General features: G+C 40.4%; 1 protein-coding gene across 6 annotated transcripts in view; it reads right to left on the reverse strand.

Annotated features, from left to right (window-relative positions):
* AGBL1 (ATP/GTP binding protein like 1) overlaps window positions 1-22,307 on the reverse strand; it is a 712,193-nt gene that overhangs the window by 536,501 nt on the left and 153,385 nt on the right. For all 6 annotated transcript variants that reach the window (XM_029574654.1, XM_029574650.1, XM_029574652.1 and 3 more), the window contains exon 18: window positions 8,173-8,353. In XM_029574654.1, the coding sequence (XP_029430514.1) occupies window positions 8,173-8,353 (181 nt within the window). The remainder of the gene's footprint in view (window positions 1-8,172; window positions 8,354-22,307) is intronic.

A 22,307-nucleotide genomic window follows, 5' to 3' on the forward strand; every position in this document is an offset into this window, starting at 1 on the left:
TTTGTTGCATATAGAAGACACTACAGAGATTTACTATTGTGAGTGTATCATCTATCATTGGTTATGCCCAGCATACCCTGTCTACTCACTACCTATAGTCTCTCCTTACAGCTCAACACTCAGAGATCGTGGTTCCAGTATCAAAGGGACTTCAGCCCTGCTGGGCATATCAACTCACTACTGCCACCTCTGGTGGTTCTACTTCCAGTCTAATAAAGAACTATCTGTGTTTGTCTCAATACTCCAGCCTAGCCGGTGGTCCCTCTCAGGATCTCCACTTGAGGGCGCTGTCAACTGCCATCGGCCCAGGGATTCACTGTTTCTACTAAGTGTTATTCCTACACTAATAAGAGCGGTATCATCATCTACCACTCTGTGGGAGCCAACCCACATCAGACCATCACTCCTCTCTCTGCGGAAGCTGATCCATATCAGAAAGCTATCTCCCCGTGGGAATCATACAGGTTGCTGGTTCATCTTCTACAAGAACAAGGCATAACAGTTGCTACTCCTTCCCTCTGGAAGAGCAGAGCACTAAGAGATTGCTACTCCTTAGTAAGATCCATACAGATTGCTACTTCGCCCCCTGGCGGGGTGATCATTTATAGCTTGTTAACTCCTCCTTCATCGGAGGTATCCAGCATCCAGATTCATAACAGATTACTAACTCCTCCCCTCTGGGGGTGCAGATCTATAACAGATTGCTAACTCCTCCCTTCTGGGGAGCTGGTCTCTATCAGATTGCTAACTCCTCCCCTTTGGGGAGCTGGTCTTTAACATAATCTTCCCATTTAAAAGGGAAGCTGACTAAGGATATCTTTCTGTTCCATATCTCCCACATGAATAATCATATGACTGATAGTTTAAAGAAAGACACTTGCTTTATTGCCTGAAAGCGTAAAACAAGAGAAGCTGTACAGTGTGGCTGGCTGTCCCATGGGAGGACAGAACCTGAAGGAAGGGTGTCATTTCGCCTTCTGATAGGAATGTGGTTTTCTTATTTAATGGTTGGGAGCATCACTTTCACTTTTAGTAAAAGTGAAAAATGCTGCAAGTCTGAAAGTAAGGTGTTTCTGTGAGAGTGTAATGTGTATGTGAGACAGGCAGGGTGCTTCTGTATGTGTGTGGTGTATATGTGAGTCAGGGAGGGTGCCTGTGTGTGCCAATGTGTGTGTGCGAGAGAGATGGAGCATGTTTTTGGCTGGCTTGTGGCTATGAGAGAGGGCATGTGTGTGATTGAGCCTGTTTGTAAGTGAGATAGAACATGTGTGTGATAGAGAGCTCGTGTGTAAGTGAAATAGAGAGAGCATATGTGTGATTGAAAGCCTGTGTGTAAGAGAGAGCGAGAGCATTGTGTGATTGAGAGAAACTGGCCAGAAAAGTGACGTGTGTATGTGTGAGAGAGACTGATCAGGGAGATGACTGATATGTGTGTGTGTGTGTGTGTGAGTGAGAGAGAGAGAGAGAGAGGGGGGGACTGGTTGGGGAGATGATTGGTGTGTGAGAGACAGAAACTGGTCCTGAGGGTGTGACTGGTGTGTGTGTGTGAGAAAGAGAGAAGAGACTGGTTGTGGTCCCTAAGGAAGAGGACTGTGAGGACAGCTTCAGCAGCTACTGCTGCTTCTGGTGTGGCCTGCAAGGGAAAGGAGTAGGAGAACTGCTGGAGAGGGTAAGTAAAGGTGGTTTTTTAAGTTAATTTTTCTTGATCGACTACCAGTTTAATTATTGGGTAGTATGTGTTGTGTCTGCTGTTTGAAATATTTTATTGGTGTTTGGTAAAGATTTCAAAATTTGCATGAGTCTTTAATTATTGGATATTCTATTCATCAGCTGTTTTGAAATTATTTTATTTGTATGATTTTATAATTATGATTAATGATTTATATATCTTTATTTTATTGATTTGTTTCACGAGGAGTGGTGAAATTTTTGTTTTTCCATTGTTACACTGTATAGAGTCTGGCGTGATGCGTTTTACAGTTTAGTTTTTGTCTGCGCATTTCTATTTATACTTTAGGTGGCTTTATTCTGTATTTGGTGAGGGTTTGTGTTCTGCATGCAAAGAATGAGATGAAGCATTCTTTTAGCATGTGGTTTTCTGTAGGGATCTGTAGTAACTTGGCCTGTTCTGTTTTCCTGATAGGAGGTGTATTGATATTTTAGATTCTGGTGTAATATTTTTGGTATTCTTTTTCATAGGTAGGGTTGTTATTCTTTGAGTGTTGGCAAATAGTACTGTGTTGATACGGGAGGACCATGCCGAAATATATCACAATAGGTATGATGCCATATGAATTCCAAGATGCAAAGTTTTCTTGTTGGCATCACAACAGTGCATGAAATTATCACAACAACTTGTATATTAATTTTACCTCAGAATGGAATTTTTCATGTAAAATATGTTATAAATGCATAATTTAAAATTGTGTATGGAGAGAGGGCGCCAGACTGTAAGGTTTGCCTAGGGTGCCTAATACCCTTGCACCGGCCTGGGTGCAAGGGTTCCCTAGGCTGCAGTAGCCAAAGAACAGCAGAAGCCAGTGGCCGAAGCAGTTGATCTGATGCAATTCTCCGGGTCCCTCTAGCTGAAGAAAAGTGGGAGGCGGCAACGGGAGCAGTGATGTTCCCCAGGTCATATCAGCCAACGAAAAGTAGAAGGAGCTGCAGCCTCGACAGCCCCAGTGGACAGTAGAGGCCCCTGGCCATGGGAAGAAAAGGAAGTTCTATGGCACCCGTTCAAAACCCGGGAGGCAACACTAGCAAAAGAGGGAGGGAGTAGACAGAGAGGTCTGCAGCAAGGATAGGGAGAAAACTAGGACTGAGGGGAGGGGAGGAGAGGGATAGGGGTTATTAAATGACAACAGTGGGGCAGGAGACAGGAAAGAAAACTGTACCTGGAAAATAAAAACACACCCTTTCCAATCTCGTTTGCCCTATTTTTGTCACAACCCAGGTCTGGTTCTAAGAAGCTAATTAAGCCGGAATCTTCCTATGATGGAAAGAGAAAGGTTTCAAGCTTGTATCTTTCATAAGTTTACAAAATATATAATGAGTAACCACTGTATATAAGCAAATGAACAAGAAAATATAAAGTGAAATTGTACAGCAGGCAAACAAAACCCATTAGAATGAGAAATTTTGTTAAAAGGAGCCATTTCCCTAGGACCTTCCACATCCAGTTTGATCAATGGTTCTTGCTGTGTTGAATCATTTTTAATTTAATGCTTCTGGGAAGAGAAAGAAAAAAAACTAACCAACACCTACTCTGTTGGCAGCCATTTGATGTTATCATTTGACAGCATTTATTATTACTTATGGCAGTATAAATTAGGTTTTATATTCACATAATTAATATCCCTAAAATTTAGAGTAATAAATAGTGGTAGAGAATTCATATGGCCTTTTTGGTGCCTTAGGAACGTGCAGATGAAAAATCTAATTGCATCTTGCTTTTGTTCAATCGGACTGGTGTATATAGTATTTATGGTCACTGTATACTACATATCATTTCAATATAGAATAAACCTATCACACATTTTGATAAAAGACTATAACCTGACTGTGTATGGTTCACAGATTAAAACTCCTCAGAAAGGATTCTGAATCATTCCTGAGCATTTTTATTGGATCTGAAATAAAAAAAAAACCAAAACCTGTCTTATGCAACTGTTTCAAGGTCTAGAGAAAAGCAAATAATGCAGTATAAGGCAGATCCCATTAAATTAGGATTCTTTTCTTGGTAAACTGTTGATTCCAGGGAGCATGAGCTTTTCCCAAGAACAGTGGAAATAAGAAAATTCATTAAGAAAGGCTGGTGCATGCAATTGCGTTCCTACCCCAGCGTCTATTCAAGCGCATGCCGTCAGATTTATCACCAAATTATTGAATATGCTCTAAAGAGAAGAAACAGAATCTTTCATCCCCATGAAATGCGCTATAATTTAATCAGGCACATCAGTAGTTAATTGTATGATTTCCAGTGGGATGAGAATTGCACGCTATCAAAAGTGTGTCAATAACATGAGGTTTAGCCTGTGTACATTATATCTATCTCTGTAAGTGAGGGGGAGTCAAATAAGGTGAATTTAGGTAAAGCAGCCAAACAATTTAAGTTCACTTTATTAAATGAAACTTGTGTGTGTGTGTGTGTGTGTGTAGAGGTGTGTGTGTGTAGAGAGAGAGAATGTCAATAAAAAACGCTAATATGTATACGTCTGTTTATATATTTATAGATAAATAACAACACATGACTTCTTTGAAAACATTTTGTTATCTTGCACAATTGTACTGATGCTCTGGTGTGGTAGGACAGACATTGCAGCTGGTGAAAGGAGCAGCGGTGGAGGGAACAGAAACAGCAGAAAATAGCGCCGTAGCACCCAGAGCCCTATTGTGTGCTGCTATTGGTTCTTTGGACAGGGTGCAGCAGTCACAAAAGGGGGGGAGGCGACAGCAAGGCATTGCCTGCAGGGTCCTCCATCTTCGAACTCGGACAGTCCCGCCCCGCAGGGCCTCCTTATCCAGATGACTCCGGATCCACCTCACACACGCACACTGAAATGAAGTGGTCCCCAGAGCGTGCTAGAACATGTGGGAAAAGACGCAGAAGGGATTTAAAGAGTGGCAATATCTGTGCAATAGCTAAAAAAAAAATGGCCTTATCAAGTACTTTACAAATAATGAGAGCAGATTTGTTGGAACAGATCGTGGGAGATTATATTTAACAATTCCCTCCCTTTAAATAATAATGATGAAGACTAAGGCAGAAAAAATATGAAGTTAGAGAAAGGGAGAGAGAGATCAGCTTGAGCAGATTGTTCAGTGAAGGACTGATTTACAGTTACTGAATTCATGAAAAATAGATCTGGAATTAATACTTATCATAACTTGCAGCAGACATTTTAGGCCATCAATTTTAAAGAGCTCTTCAAAAGCATCCACTGCATTGCTCAAATACTAAGCTTCAGCTCAAATATTGCACAAAATGTACCCACGAGTTCTCCACTTCTTTCTTGCTCTACCATCTGGACAGGGACGGATTTAGGATTTTGCTTCCCCAAGGCACTTTTGATGCTTTTAAACACCCCGCCCCCCACTCACACACACACACACACACACACACTCACACACACCTCCACACCTCTTGTAAGGGTGTGTTAAAGAGTAGCAGAAGGATGTTTTCTGCTGAATGAGCAGTAAGGCAGCAAATCTTACCCAGCCTGTTGCCCCTGAATGTTTGCTGTCCCGGGGGCACAGGTATAATGGGTGCCTATTGCCAAATCCAGGGCTGCACATGGAGCTTTAGCAAACTTCTACATTTAGTTTCAATGTACAGGAGAGAGAATATTTCACGCCAATATTTACATTCACCAGTAGAGGTTGTCATGCATTTTACTTGTGAGGAGTGTAAGTTTCAACAGTGTACACACGTCAGTACAGACTCGTGCAAGTATGCGCACACAAAGTTATATCTCTAGTTTATAAACTAAGTGACTGGGGCTGCAGAGTTTATAAAATGCCATGTACCTCTGCCCCCATAAGTAGGTGCGTATGTTTCAGTGCTTGCACAGTTTTCTAATGCAGGGAGACACATACTTTTTACACTTATTTCTGCAACATGTGCGTGTAAATACAGCAGTTTATTTATGCATGGAGGCAAAGGTATTTTATAAAATATATGTGTACTCCACGTATGAAAATGCTTGTATACGCACTTTTAATCACTAGTTCACTGCCACCCGATCACCCACATTTCTACTGGTAATGACGCAGTAGAAGTGGCATTTGCGCGCATAGGCACGCGTCCACTTAAAATTGTGCGCACACGTACGCACGGGTCAGGCTATTTCACAACATGCGCGCATATACAAGTGCACATTATAAAATAGCCGCATCCCTGGGTGCAGAAACGTACGCCTGCACACCAATTTTTCACACGGAAACCCTTTGAAAATGACCCTCTATATGTTTATTAAGTGCATTGGGTGCAGAGGACAAAGATGAAACAAGAACCTGAAATTCTGGAATATCCAGGAAACGTTGCTGTCAGTGCACCTGACGGAATGGCCTTTTGGCTCAATCTACCTGGCCCTCTTTCATATACAAGCCATAACCACTTCCAAATCTCAAAAGAGGTTTTATGGCTGCACAGAATTTGGGTCTCAGAGGTGAGAACTCAATTTTGCAAATGTCAGATTTCATGGCTTGCACTTACCAACTTGTGCCACCAAACCACTGCTTGCTTTCCTTTGATTTGATTTGATTTAAAAGCCTCCACACAAAGGCCGATGTGTTCTTATCTCAATGATGTGTAGGCCACAGAGCCTGAACAGTTTTAAAGATTACTCTCCAGAGATCTCATCCCATTATTTCGATGAAATTCAGTCAGCATGATTGAGAATGGGCTGCTGCTATCTCTAAATAAAAGATGGCACTTTTATTTTCACTCAGCAGATCAGACTGGAGAATCAGTTCCAGCATCATCATGCTTACTGGGAGAGGAAAGCTATTCAATATAAGATGACCCTGGCAACATTTCCCTAGCTCCCTCTTTTGCAAGGGAGAAGCAACGGGTGATAATAAAGGGAAGCGCACTGTTAATCCATCCCAGGCTGATATTTTACTAGACAGAACAAAAGATGGGGGTGTGACACTTTACTGGGGTGGCACACACAGCAGACAATGTCGGGTAATTTATTCTTTCTAATCATAACCTACAGAAAGCTTATAGTTAAAAGGTCACATATTTCTCCTGGTCATCTACCAGAGATTTTAATTGAGTTGCAAAATAACTCCATTTCCCTCCAATTTTTTTAAATATCACTTTAAACTATCCTCCTCCATTCACTCCGGCCAGAGAAGAGAAGGTGAAGACAAGAACGGTAATGGCATTCTAAACGCAGAGGATCCTTAATGGCTACAGGATGGAAATGAAGAAAACCTTTGACTAACTTTAGATGTAGCATTCCTGAATGGGGGGGGGAACCTGCAACGGAGTGGCAGTTACTACCCCAAGCAACTTGCTGGGCAGACTGGATGGACCATTTGGGTCTTTATGTGCCAACCCTGCGGCTAATCACCATCAAACCCAGGCACCCTGCAATTATTTAATGCTGTGCTTTAGTCCTGCACCGTTTCCTAAAAGATCTACGCGCTTGAATATAAGCACTTGTAACCCGTGGTTACTTACGGCATTGGTGCATTCCAGTACCCCCCCCATGCTGAGGTTAATAATGGTTCAACCCATTCTAGAACTCAGCATGCTCCAATAGAAGGAGAGTTCTCTGGTGGCTGGAGGGAAAAGAGGAGGATGTGCTGTTTGAGCCCTGCTAGCACCGTGCTGGCCTAGAGGATCCACTTCCCTGAAGAGCAATAATAAATTCTGGAGAGGTTATGCCAGCTAATCCCAATTTGGAAACAGTTTTTTTAAACCAATAAATCAGTTTACTTACAGAAGGCAGACTGAGCAGTTAATTTAAAATAAGATGAAATACTATAAGACTTGCATGTTTTTTCACAATACTTCTGTGATTGATCTGAAGTGATCACACATAAAATTTGTAACACTTCTGTTAATTAAACAGATTACCGGCCTGTTATATCTATCATGCATGCCACATTAAATATGAGTTTGCTTTACCTACTGTATAAGAACTATATGACACACAATGAGGCCACTATTCAGTGCTATTTAGCTGGATAAGTAGCGATAGCTGAATATTGAGAAATGATCAGCAGTCGTCACTTAGCCGGATAAGTACTTATCCAGCTAAGTGGTAGGTGGGATGCAGGCGGATTAAGGAGGAGCTACTTATCTGGTTAGTTTAGCCAAGTAAGGTAACCGGATGCATTAGACCTGCTCAATAGGAGGTCTAAAGTTAGCCGGATAAGATTTATCCGGCTAACTAGAGACTTGGATATTCAGTAGCAAGCTGAATATCCAAGTCTGCTGCTGAATATCCCTTGTAAATTAGTCAGATGAATCTTATCCGGCTAACTTACTTATCTCTTTATCATTTTTTGTTTGAGGGGGTGAGGGGGTGGTGCCACAAATTGACAGTGATTGTAAATAAGCGTCAAAGTGTCCTAAAATGAAAATGTATAAAGTGATAAACGATTACAAACCACAACTTGACATACAAAATCTGACAAATAGAAGTTACATTAACTCACTTGCCATTGATGACACCATCTGGATTAAGCATTGGGATAATCTTGAAAATGAAATTCTTTCTCAGGATGTCAGCAATAGGGTCATCACTCATCAGAAATTCCAATGTTCCTTTCATTACCCAGCTGGCATTGCTTTCACCAGGATGAACACGAGCTGTAAGTACCAAATATGGACGTCGGCCTAGAAGGAATTAAAATATATGTATATATGATTTTGATGCATACAGTGTATGTATGAAGCATGCAGTTGGAATTTTCTAATTCTGTCTCTGATTTATTGCAAAATGCATGAATGAGGACAACTTTGGAGCAAATGAAACAGTAGGGCATGACAGGCAATGAATTTATAGAAATAAGTTTATGGACTAAGTGCTACTTTTTATGCAGAAGGCTGAAGGTCAGACCACTCTAGAAGTTGTATAATTCTCATATTTATTTATTTATTTACATTTATAAACCATCTGACCGATTTAAATAAATTGTCCAAGGTGATGTACAACAGTCAAATAAAACAATCAACAAAACATCCAACATCTATAATATACATAAGATACAAATAAAATATAGAATAGCTCAGCCTATCTCCAAAGATAGGGATGTGCTTCATTTTTTTCTGCCAGGTCAGGCTATGGGTCGGGCGACCCATGGAAAACTTTGTTTTCCAACTGGTTGGGGGGTTTTTTCTTGGCAATTTTCGCCGAAAACCCCCCCCACCCCAACCCTTAAAATTTAGTTAATTACAACCGCCCCCCCCCCACCCTTCCAACCCCCCAAAAGCTTGCCTAAAGTCCCTGGTGGATTACCGGTGCCATTGGTTGGCCCCTATCACATGGAAGGAGCAGTAGATGGCCTGTGCCATTTTCTAAGATGGCGCCGGCCGTCCATTGCTCCTACCATCCACAATAAAAATACTTGAAATAGATTTGCATACAATGGGGAGAGTGTATGCAAATCTGGCTCATGCATATTTAAGATGGATATCCTGAAAACCTGGCCTGTTTGTGGCTCTTGAGAACCAGAGGTGGCCATCTCTGTTTTGCAAGCACATGCTGGTCTTCAGTCTCAAGCCCCTGAATGCCTTCAGTGGTCTTTGACCAACATGACAGTATCAATGCCTACAAAAACATCTGTCCTCTGGGAATCTATTGCTTGGAATATCTGCTTTGTGTAAAGAAAGGCAAATTTATTTTTGAAATGCTTAAGTATGTCTCCTCTGTCGCCTCCTTCACTCCATCTCCTTTATTTCTCATCTGTCTTGCTGGTACTCTGTGAATATTTTCACATAGGATAGAGGGAGTGGGGTGGGTAAGGACTGGGGGGAGGGGTGACTAGCTGGTCGCTTACCCCTGTAGGGAGACCTATTGCATGGGAGGCTTCCTTCTTCTGTGCCCACCACAGAAAAAGTTATCATGCTAAAAGATAAAGCAGCCTGCGAGACAGACGTAGCTGCTTGTTCTTCTCCTCTCTCGTCATGTTTTTGCAGATTAGAATTCTCCATGCTTATCCCATGACCTCTTAACACCTGGGATAGGCAGAGTATTCTTAGCTGCAAAAAAAGAAGAGACAGCAGAAGTATTAGCATCTGGATTTATCTGACAGGTTGCACTTTCCTCATTTTTCTCTATGCCCTCCACTAACTTCTTGGCAGATCACTGGGATGTGTGTGTTTTTGGACTGATATTTCCTCTCCCACTTCTTCCTTCTCTACTGTCAAGCAACCCCAATATGCCAGGCTTAGTTATACAGATTGGATGCCAATTTGATGATTCAAAGGGGAAAAAAACTGAACATGCACAGCTTAGCATGATTAGGTTATTTAAATTCCCCTAGATATTAGTGGATCTGCTATTAGAAATTTGTAAACGATCATTAAAATCTTCTATGGTACCCGAAGGCTGGAGGGTCAACAATGTAATATCAATTTTTAAAGAGGGATCAAGGGGTGATCCAGGAAACTATTAACCAGTGAGTCTGCCATTGGTGCCAGGCAAAGTGGTAGAAACTATCATAAAAAAAACAACTTTGCTGAACATATAGATAGGCATAGTTTAATGGGACAAAGCCAACCTGGATTTAGCCAAGGGAAATCTTGCCTCACCAATCCACATTTTTTTTGAAGGCATAAACAAACATGTGGATAAAGGTGAGCCAGTTGATATAGTGTATCTGGATTTCCAGAAAGCATTTGACCAAGTCCATCATGAGAGACTTCTTAGGAAGGGGAGCAGTGTCCTATTATGGATTGCCAACTGGTTAAAAGATAGAAAATGGAGAGTAGGGCTAAATGGTAAATTTTCACATTGGAGAAAGGTGAATAGTAGAGCGCCACAGGGATCTGTTCTGGGACCACTGGTTTTTAATATATTTATAAATGACCTGGAAATGGAAACGAATGAGGTGATCAAATTTGCTGATGACAAAATATTATTCCAAGTTGTTAAATCACATTGTGAGAAATTGCAAGAGGACCTTCCAAACTGGGAGACTGGACATCCAAATGGCATCTGTTAGTGGTATTTTTTTTTTCATTTACTTTCTGAAATTAAAATCAACAAAAACAAAAAATAGAATTTCAGAGGGGTTGTTTCATTTCATTTATAACCAAAACTAAACGCAGGGAGTTTCAACACATGTTTAAGTTCATTTAAAAATGAATACACGCTTTTAATGTTAAGCCTTCTGCATAGCTTATTATTTGCAACACGCACAAAAAAAGTTAATTGCATATTAATATACCTCTTAATCCAAACTGGTTCACCAATCCCTAGATCATTATTAAATATCTTTAAAACATTCAAAGCAAATGGCCTATTTAATATGTGCTAATTATAGAGAAAACATATTAGGTATTAAAAATAAGTAATTCATTTTACCCATAGAATCCCAGGAAAATAATGTACTTATGATGTAACTGAAGGTATGTTTTCCTGGATTTCCGCGTGATTAAGATTCATATATAAAGAAGAGAAGAAAACATCCTCATATCTCTCATATCCTTTACAGTGTATCTTTGAAGCATGTTTAATTGTAAACTCTAGTTCATGCATTGTTAAATAGATGTGTACAGATATATTTCTTTTGTTAAGTTTTTCATTTTGTTATTTTTGTTTCATTTTGTTTTGTTCCTTTTCTTAAAATTATAAAATAAACAAAAGGAAAAGAATAAAACGAAAGGAAAACCAAAAGTAAAAAAAAAAAAAAAAGCCAGGTCCTCAGCCAAAAGAATAACTCAACTTCTGTGTCCTCTCCTGATCCTCCCCAGACCCCACTTTCTCTCTTGTTGAAAATGTCTTCACGAGGCAGGAGAAGTCCTGCTATTGCAAATGGTGCCAGAAGACAAAACCCGGAGCCATCGTAAAACTGAGCCATACAAAACGGTGCTGACTGGTGCCATTTTATATGGCGCTGGCCTTGCTTTGCTATAGCGGCAGCGATGGGGCATGAACAACCAGGAATCGTTCCTGCCCCATTCCAAAATTGTCAACAAAATGGAAAGAGAGTAAGAGGGGTCTGAGGTTGCTGGGGAGGATTGGAGGAAGGTTGCGTCGGAGTGTGTGGGAGGTTGGCGATGATGATGATATTTTATTTTGCTTTTTTTTTTTTTTTTTACAAAATATATTTTGTTCATTTTTCTTTCATGCTAAAATTGAATTGAAATGAAATGGGAAATTTTGTTAAAATTTCCTGTTCTGTTTCCAAAAAATGCACAGCCTTATTGTGCTGTGTCTGTCAGATTTTGCATTCTATATCTAGGAGAACTGTTCCTTGTGTGCTGTGTTTAATACTGTAAGAACCATATTTATGTTTTGGCATAAGAAGGGCAAAGCAAGTGCTATCTCCACCCCCTTACAAGTCAAACTGCTTGCACGGCCATTCATCAAAGCATTTCATTTCCAGCAATGTGAAGAAAAGAAAATCCACGGAAATGCCACGAGGAAGGAGCCTTTGGTTTCCTTTCCAAAAGGAAAGAACCAAAATTCTAGGGAGGTATAGAGAGAGTAGTGCCGCAGAAGTTTGGTTTTGCTAACTCATGTAGGAGAAGCCGATGGTGTGCCAAAAGTAAACCCTGGATTTCCAATTGGATGTTGAGTTAGATGTCCTGAATTAACCTTTACGGGGCAGCACGTTCTATGCTGTTCCTAATTTGTTTTCCTGGGGCAGGACTCTGGATCTCTCTGCCTAGAGGATGGAATGAGTGAGGAGACAGAGTGCTTATACTGGTGCTTGTTGTCCATGTTTTTGGTAACTGTTGCCAGGAAGGATATTGTTTTTTCCACCCTTCCTGCCTCTTCTTGTTTGGTTGCCTTTGTGAGTAATATTTTTCCTTTTTTGAGTTACTGAATACCCCAGGGCTCAAGGGCTCAGATTGCTGCTGGTTTGAGGATAAGTACCTTTCCTATTGAAAGGCCTGGTTGATGAAGAGAAGTCATCAAGGGAAAATGGACTCATATCCATTTCCAGAGAGCAGAAGGTGAGGACTGGTGTATGAACTCAGGGATAGTCATCAGAGAAGCGAACGTGAACAGGTGCCCTTCAGCTGCCACAAAGTGGAGAGTGAAGATTAGTGAGGACTATGGGAAAGATATAAGAGAACCGGGACTTGGTTGTGATTTTGGAAAGTAAAAGATAAATTCCCTTCCCATTCCCATGGGAGGATCTGGAGAGTAAAGTGAGGAGAAGTAAAGAGTCAAATCACTCCTGGAATTGACTGAAGTAATCAGAGAACTGGTTGATGGAAACAATATGGTCACAAATAAAGTTTCATTTGTGAGGATTATTTGAACAATTTCAAATTTGAGTTGTTAATTGCTGCTGTCTATGCTGGGAGGTCATCAGTGGTGTGTGCAAGACTTGGGAGAGAGAGCAGAGGAGTTTGTGAGAAACTAACGCAAAAGGACCTTTGACCTAAGCTTCCCTCCACAGGAGATCCTGAACTCTCAGAAAGATTTAGTGTGGGCCCAATATTCAAAGCACATTCAGCGCTATTTAGATGGATAAGCGGGATTTATGCGACTAAGTAAAGGCCGCTAAATATGCGTCCATGTTCAGCGGCCGCCGCTTAGCCGTATAAGTCCCTTCTACTACTAAAAGTTTCATGCACAAAACGTAGGCGTGTACTGGGCAGATCGGAGCTGAGCTAGTTAGCCATACAACTTATACTGATATTCAGAGTTAGCCGCATAAGTATACATGTATATTTAGATGCCCCATAGAGCAGGTCTAAACTTATCAGGCTAAATGCATATATATATATGCGCATGCTCAGTGGCTTCGCCGTGCTGCTGAATATACATCGTAACTTAGCCTAAGTTCTAACCAGTTAAGGGGGTCATTTACTAAGGCTTTTCTACCATTCTGTGTCTATGGGGAAAAGCTCAGAGATAAATTTTAAAAGCTGGGCATGCACGAAAACTGAGATACATCCATCTCTTGGGCCGGCAAGCACCACGCGTATTTAAAAAAAAATGTGCGTATCTCCCGGTTCGTGCACACATTTTTTGGGAAAAGAAGGGCGGGGTGTGGGCATGGTCTGACTGGGGCATGGGTGTTCCTGGATTTTAGCATTAAAACAACGCGTAACTATTTATGTGCACAAGCGCGCCAGAGTCCCTATCCATGAGGCTTTACTTCTGCTATGGATGGCGTGTAACTACTATAATAAAAAAAAACGAGACTAGTTAGCAAGTTTTGAAGGGTTGGGGCTAAAAGGGTAAAAGGGAGGCAGGGTAATTAGGGTTGTTAGGAAGTCCTAGACTTTACCTGGGTGAACTGGGAACGGACTGGGAAAACTGGTAATTGTGACGGCGTGCATATGTAATAAAATCCCCCCACTTACGCAGTAGAGCCGGCATTTGCGCACATATTTGCACGCCCATATAAAATTGTGTGTACATGTACACATACTGCTGATTTTATAACATACGCGCATAGACACAAGCATATTACAAAATGGACGCATCTCTGGACGCGAGCTGGCATACGCACGTACATATACACCCACGCAGCGGTAGTGAACAACCTCTTAAGTTACTTACATGGTCTGCTTTGAATATCATCCTTTATGGTGTGTGAGCCTCTGGGATCAAAATTAGAGTTTTCCCGCCCAGGGGTTACTTATACAAACAAATAACTTCCGCAAAACGCAGTGCAGGACTTTTGCCCAAAGGGGTTTCTTGCAGACGTATTTGCTGCATGAGTTTTTACTTCCAGAAATCATGGAAAATTAAACCCATGTGCAAAAAACCCAATGTTCCAAAAATGTGCAATCTAACACACTTGCAGGCTTTTTGCACTTTTTTTTGTTTGAAATTTAAATCTGGCCCTATGTTATTTCTGGCTCTTTCAGCCATATCATCAACTAAAATCTCAAGAGTTTACAAAGACATATCTACCGAATTCCATACCAGTTTCAGCCTATTTCCTTTTTTTCTTCCATATCCATGATTTAATGCTGTTCTGTAGCCATAATACTACTGTTCTGCAGTCACACTGCCGAGTTAAACTTATGCAACCATACACTTGAAGCAGGGAATGAGGCTCCTGAGAAACCCTTAATAGAGAACAGCTGTAAATAGTATAAAGTATAATAGAAGTACACTCTGTTTTTAAAAATTGATTTCTCCATCTTTAACAGCTTTTATCTTTTTCTGCTTAGCAATAAAGAACAGCATATTGATTGTGAGATCCCATTACTGATGTATATTTCTTCCCTACGCAAATAGAAAGACAACAAGGCAAATCTAATTGCCACACAATTTATATTTATGCTTTCCCATTGGATTGTAAGACTTGTAGCATCTTGGTCATCTTAACACACAGGTTCTGATTTAACATTCTGTATCTATAGGTAAAAAACCCTTAATAAGTCGAGCCCAAAGTCTTTTAGAGGAAGAGGCCTATTGTGAGCCTGTTAGAATGATTTAAGGCTCCATGCATTTTTTAAGGGGTAAACTACACTTTTCTTCTTTAGCTAGGTCAGTACAGGACCGAGGATAATATCCTTTATCTTGTCCAGGTACAAACAGCGCAGGTTAGTCTGCTTTTTGCTTGGAATATTAACGGAGGTAGGACTCATCTACCAGAAGACAGAGTTTTACATTCAGTAGGAAAATATGTACACACGAAAAAAATCCAGTGATAGCAAGACTGATCCAGAATATAAAATATTATTAGAGAAATTATATACGTTCATTTACAATTTGATTCTCAAAAGATCCAATGCAGCCCTCATTAAGTAAAATCAAACACAAAAAAATCCCAGGGAACCTTGCTCATGCATTGCATTTAGAACATGAACACTTACTAGAGTACATTCGTGAAAGGCATTTTCAGCTAGAACTATGACCCAAGGCCCAAGATTATCTGAGAAGGTGGCCAAGAGATCCATTTTCAAAGGGATAAGGCACTTAACTTTGGCAGTTTGCTGTCAAAATATCGATCTTTTGAAACCTGGCCAGGGCTCAGATCCTATATTTAGGAGCTTAGTTTTACTAGGCCCCAAACTTTAAGCAACTAAAAATAGGCAGAGCCAGGCAGGAGAAGAACGTTCGGAGTCTAGTGCTGATTCTCATCACTAGACTCATGATTTGGCCAACAAATTCTAGGCGCTTTCATAGTAGGCCTGAATCTGACCATCCAGATGCTCCCTTCCTCCCTCTTGAACTTTAAAAAAGATTGCAGCCCAATCTGCTCCCACCCACCTAAAATGCATATCTGGGGAAGGGGGGGGGGGGGAGGAGGGAAGTGCCAACATAATCCTCCTCCCTTCCATGCAAATTGTAAAAACCTGAAGCCCTATCTGCACCCTCCTGATCCCTCCCCTCCAACTAGCGCATAGAAAATATTAGTCGTGAGCTCCCTCCCAGCCAACTTGCAAACAATTTCTCTCTGGTCCCCCACTCCTCAGAATACCCCATTACCTGCCCAAGAACCAAGCCAGGAGGAGGATTCAGTTTTCCTTTCTCCATCATTGTTCTGACAACACATGCAGCAGACGAGAGCAGGAGAGAGTGGGATCTGAACGCAATTTTTCCTTTAACTGTCCAGTGGGAGAAAGGGGGATCATCAGCTTGGAGATGGGGTGAATCTATGACAGGACATTTTGGTGCTCAAAAGCTAAGTGCTCTAATTCTAGGAGACTAAGTCTAGCCATTTAGATTTAGGGAGACTTTTTAGCCAAATATTTAGCTGGCTTAGATTAGGTAGAAAATCAATTTAACTTAGGTAAGCCAAAATTTGCCAGGCTGTTAGGCACTCAGCCTTTTTTTTTTTTTTTTCCTAAATTGGCCTGCAAGTGTTTCAGAATGAAAGGAAATATTTTCGGAAGCATCAGTTTATAGGTGGATTCTGATGAATTAAAAAAGCTTATGAAAATCTACTCCCAGCTAATTTTTATTGTTTAACAGATGTGCACAAATTAGTTTTCTGAGAAATGTGGTATATTGCTTGAAGTTTTAAAATACATTCTTTAACAATTAAGTCCTGATTTTTTTCCTCGTAGATCCAGAAAGATTCATATGCAAAGGCAATTAGTTAAATGCCGTGTTATTTATTTATTTAAATGTTTTTATAGACCGGTATTGTTCGAAACATCATATCGGTTTACATGAAACTAGAAACAGTGGAAAAACATTAAACAGGGAGTAAAAACTTGGGGGGGTATAACTAGTACAGAGTCAAAGGATATACAGTATATACAATATATACAGGTGTACAGTAGATCATACAAGTGTACGGTAATATTTGTGTAAGGGGGGGTTGATGAAATGGGGGGAATGGATGGGAGGGGAGTAAATGGAAAAGAAGGAATATTCCTGGGACTTATATGGCTACATTTTAGCCGGCTAACCCCTAGATTTATCAAAATGCTATAAATATAGCGGAAATAGCGCCCATGATAAAAAAGGAGCATGGTTAGGCTAATTTCACTGTCATTCAGGGTGGGAGAGAGAGAGACTCTATAGAGAACACCCTATCACTGTACTATTTATACCACTGTAAGAGGGGGCACTTTTAAGTCGGAGTGGGGTTTGGGGGGTGAGGTAGGTTTGAGGTAAGAGGTTCAAACACCAAAGTTGACATCACTGAAGAATTTCTGAATTGCTGAAAGGTACAAGGTACCTTCTACTGTGTATATAAAACTGCACCTACCCCCAAACCTACCCCTACTGTGTTATGCAGTAACTCACAATGTGGCTAAGAGCAGGGTTTAAGTTATTCGGGAACATGTACCCAGAAAACAACTTTAACCTTGACCAGCTATATTGAAAGGAATTCAGCCGGTTAAGTGCCAAGCAGAGTTTTAAAAGTTACACACAAGCAGGCCTAGCCAGGGCCGGTGCTAGCTTTTCTGCTTCCTTATGCAAAAAATTACTGTGCTGCCCCCTCCCCCTGATTCATTCAGTGTCTGTCCTGGGCCCATCAAATAAAGCCCAGCTCCGTCCTGCAATCTATCATTTTTAAAAACTGATGCCCCCCTCCCCCTCACAGGACCCATGCATAGGGAAAGGTATGAGGTACCCTAGGCAAACCTTACAGCCTTGCACACATGCTACCCCCCTACACACACATTCCCACACCCTTTACAGACGCACACAATTAAATAATGCATTTATAACAAATTATATATGAAAAAGAACATTCAAAAGTGCAGTTTTCTGAGGCAAAAATAACACTTACAACCTGCATATTATTTTTATATGCACTCCTGTGGTGCCAACCAGAAAACTCTGCAAAAAATATACTTGGAAGTCCTATTGAATTAGACTTTTTGTAATGCTTGTTGGATGTGGGCTTGGCCCTCAGAAAGCCATAAATAAAAAGAATTACCATTACAATATAATAAACCTCCCAGACCAAAACAACCTTAACAACCTATCTGAAAAGGCAACACTGCACATATTACACCAGGCCCTAGAACACCAATAAAACTCCTATTAGGAAACCAGGCTGCTATAGATCCCTTCAAAGAAATTATATGCCAGCAAAATACCTCACCTCGGTCATATATGCAGAATACAGAGAGACCCTGACCACATACAGAATAAAGAGATCAGAAAGTATCAACAGAAACGTGCTGAGAAGAACTGAACTGGAACCCACAACAAGCCTCTATATGCAGAGCAACAATGGAAAAACAGAGACAGTACCATTCGTAATAAAACATTAAATAATAAAATCAAGAAATATAAAACATCTATCATAATAGTAAAATCACATTCATAAAAAGAATAAATATTTCAAACCAGTTCATGAACAGAATATCCAAAATTTCCAAAACATCAATAAAATATTTCAAAGCATCAGATGAATAAAAAATACAATAATTAAAAAATGTTCTATTCTCCCCCCCCCCCCCACAAAATAAATATTTTGAAAGAGCAGAATTATCAAATTACACCTAATAATTAAAACTAAAAGGATTAAAAAAAATCTCCTGCTCGCCATACCTATGAGCTTCTGATTTCCAGTCACCCTGAGATTGTTGTGGATTGAGGGAGGTAGGGATGCACAAATTTTATCTTCTCTCTTACACACACGTACAATAACACATTCATTCTCTCCACACTCCCTCTCTCTAATGGACAGTAGCCAGGGTTGAAGCTTTGACAGTTGGCGCTACTGCTCACAAATTTCAAACTTGTGCTCATTCAATCCTTTTTTGTGTCTATTACCATATGTCCAATATAAGTCCACATCTTTTTCTGTGACATTACCATATTAGCATAGCCTGCCACGATAACACTTATTGCAGCCACAATAAAGCCATTATGGTAATTTAGTACATCTGCCTTTAGTATAGGGGTCCATTTACATATTAAGGCACGTTAAACAATGACATGCACTATATCCTCTTGCACAGATCTGTCTCCAAAGGCATTTGCCCAGAAGGTGAGGGTTAGAATGGCCGATGTAGTTGGCGATTCAATCATTAGGAATGTAGATAGCTGCATGGCTGGTAGGCATGAGGATCGCTTGGTACTTGCGACTTGGGTTGGGTTGGGTTGTTCTAATTCAATATGGCATTTCTTATGTAAATCGGTGCTCAATGCACATTAAAACTGTGCCATAATCTCTTATCAATCATGCAGCACTAAATCTGAACCAATGCATGCAAAACATTAATCGATTGTTACATGTGCAAATGAAAAGAGAATGAACCTGAGGGAGGGATAACTTCCAAACACTAGTCAAGAAATATATTAAGTTAGCCCAGTAAAAAGGAATCATCTCATATTATTATTACCTGTTGCTTAGCCTTAATTTCCATGCATTCACATGGACTAGCAGAGCAACCGCACTGCTACTTGGACTACATTTGCTTAATAATGGTTTGAATCATTTTGATAATTCCTCACATCCACTGTTAAGTACTATTCCAATCAATAATTGCACTCAGATAGCATCAGCTCAAATTTTAATTGCACACAATGTGTTGTTAATGATCACATATTTGACTAAAGATCTGTTCTGCCCATGCAGAGAGCAGGGTACTGTAATAATTAAATAAATGGATCCCAACATGTATGTAAATGAACTCGTTCAGGATCAGTGCAGTTTTGGATACACAGCATGTACTTTTTTCAGTGCTCCAGGGATGTTCCTTCAAGAGGATACAAATGATGATCTCCCTCACGGCTGCACACATCTGTTTCTAAACTACCACATGCTATGGGTCCAACATATGCCAGGAAGTCTATCTGTCCATATAAGTCAGAACATGAGCTCCTCACAGGAAAGGTATCCTAAAACAAGGAGGCTGTCTGGTTTGCAGACGGTCAGGTGATACACTACCTGTTGCTATAGAAACTGCAGTCTGATAGTAGAAGTCACCTCATGGGATAACCAGTCCCCAGCATATTCATGCCACACAGTATCCATGCTATAATAAACAAGGGGAAGACAAAACCAGCTTGTAGGGATAAAAGGAGCTTGCAAATGAATATTTATGCAAGAACACAGTCTTTTCTGCTGTGCTGTGGGTGATTTAAGGAACTGTATAAGTGGAGTCATTAGCTCTGCCTTCAAATGACTCTTCCTGCATTTTCTAAGAGAAGGAAATGAAAACAAAATAGATGAATTGATAAGAAAAATACGTTTTAATGAATTAGTTTAATTTATATTTTTTTAGATCTTCATTTCTTTCTTTATTTAGATGTATACACAGTGCCCAACTTTCAACCCTATCCGTGGCACAGCATTTGTGTGTGTAAATGGATATGCAGTTTATAAAATACCACATATTTCTGTTTAGAAAGTATATTTCAGTACATGCATACATTATCAAATGCAAGAAATACCAATTTTATAAACATATGCACATGTATTTTACAAGGAAAACAAATGTGACATTGCACAAATAAACACCCAAAATTAAACGTGAAGGAAGATGTATTATAAAGCATGTGCACATATCGTTTTGAAAATACTTGATCATGTACTTGGAATGACCAGTTCTCTCATACTGCCACCAGTTCAAGAATCAGTCCTTCCCCAGTTAACCTAGAGCCTCTAATACTTCATTCTGAGCCCCCCCCCCACCACCCCCACCAGTTCACCCAGACCTCACGCCCAAAAACTGCAGACAACAGACAAGTTCAATTTCACATGCGCAAGTCCACTAGCTGGCGTAAAATTATAGAAATAAGTTCAGAAATGTATACACTGCTCCGGTCAGGTCTGGCATCTGACAGGGCGATCAATCAATCAATCAATAAAATCTCTCTCTTACAAAATATCAACTACTGCTTCTGAATTCTGCCCTGGAACACCTCCAGACAGTGCCTTTTTCTCCCTAGTAAAATCTACGCATGAAACAGAAAATATGCATGTTCTCTCACTATCTATTACAATAACATATGCACGTAAGTACTACTTACATGTATACATGCTCTTTACTCATGGAATTCCTTTGAAAATTCATTCCACAGGGTAGCCTCAGCAATTTCCTTTTGTGTTAATGATCTTTAAGGAAGCAATTTTCTAAGCTGTCTGGGCAGGTGTAATGTCATGCTAGTCCCAATTACTTAACAGAATGAAAAATCCCTGTGCTTCTTCTGAAGTCTTCTCTATCGTCCTAGATCTCCTTCTGGCAGTACCAAGCTGGCACTCTCCTCCCAAGTGTAGCACACCTGGGTCAGTAGTGAAAATATTTTTGAATGATACCTTAATAACTCCTTCTCTCTGGCAATGGCTGTAAATCCATTCCTCTGCGATGACAGCTCCTTCTCAGGTCCTTTCTAGGTAAAAGACACCGCTTCCTCTAGATAAAAATTCTGAGTCCCTGGGCTCTAGGGTTCTTCGTCAATAAAGACATAGACAAAACCTCTTAATGAAGGAAGAGAAACTAAATGAGAGAAAGAAACGGTGGAAAACCTTTCCTCTCCAGTAACAGAAAGGTCTTCAATACTCTGGACCAAAATTAGGGCCAAGGTGTCCTGTTCCAACTCTCTTTCCCCAAAGACCCTCAGAGTCCTTTTTCCCAAGGAAAATAATCAAAAGAGAGGACTGCACAGACAGGGCCAATCCCCCAGCAGGAAAATATGGACTAAGATGGTGGCAGGGGTTTATAAAGGCTCAAACGCACAACATCTACTTCTCCTATGGGGGGAGCTCAATTCCAATCTCTTCTCATTGGTCGCTCTATACCTCTCCAGAATGATTGGTTCACTCCTCCTGGTAAGGAAAGGGTTCCTTATACTTAAAAAAAATAATTATATATATATATATACAACTCGTATAAGTATATACAACTCGTATAAGTATACAACTCGACAAGACCTACCAGAGATGTTTATAGAGGCACACTCCAAGTTCCCCCTGCGAAAACGACTAGACACATTACCCTAAGAGATCGCGCCACCTCCACAGCTGGCCCCCTTCTGTGGAATTCCTTACCCACAGATCTCAGACTAGAACCCTGCCTCCTAACTTTTAGGAAAAGACTTAAGACTTGGTTATTCAAGCAAGCTTTCCCAGACACAATTTAATGACACAATCCAAGGACACAATCCAAGGACTCCTCTAAAACATTCAGCCATTAATCATGCCATTTGCACATAACTTGTAATTTGACTTGTATATCGTTTAACCATTTATTCTTTCCTATTTCTTCCTCTTCACCAAGTTTTGCTACC

Source organism: Rhinatrema bivittatum, chromosome 13 (assembly GCF_901001135.1).
Source record: "Rhinatrema bivittatum chromosome 13, aRhiBiv1.1, whole genome shotgun sequence".
NCBI classification, from domain to species: domain Eukaryota; kingdom Metazoa; phylum Chordata; class Amphibia; order Gymnophiona; family Rhinatrematidae; genus Rhinatrema; species Rhinatrema bivittatum.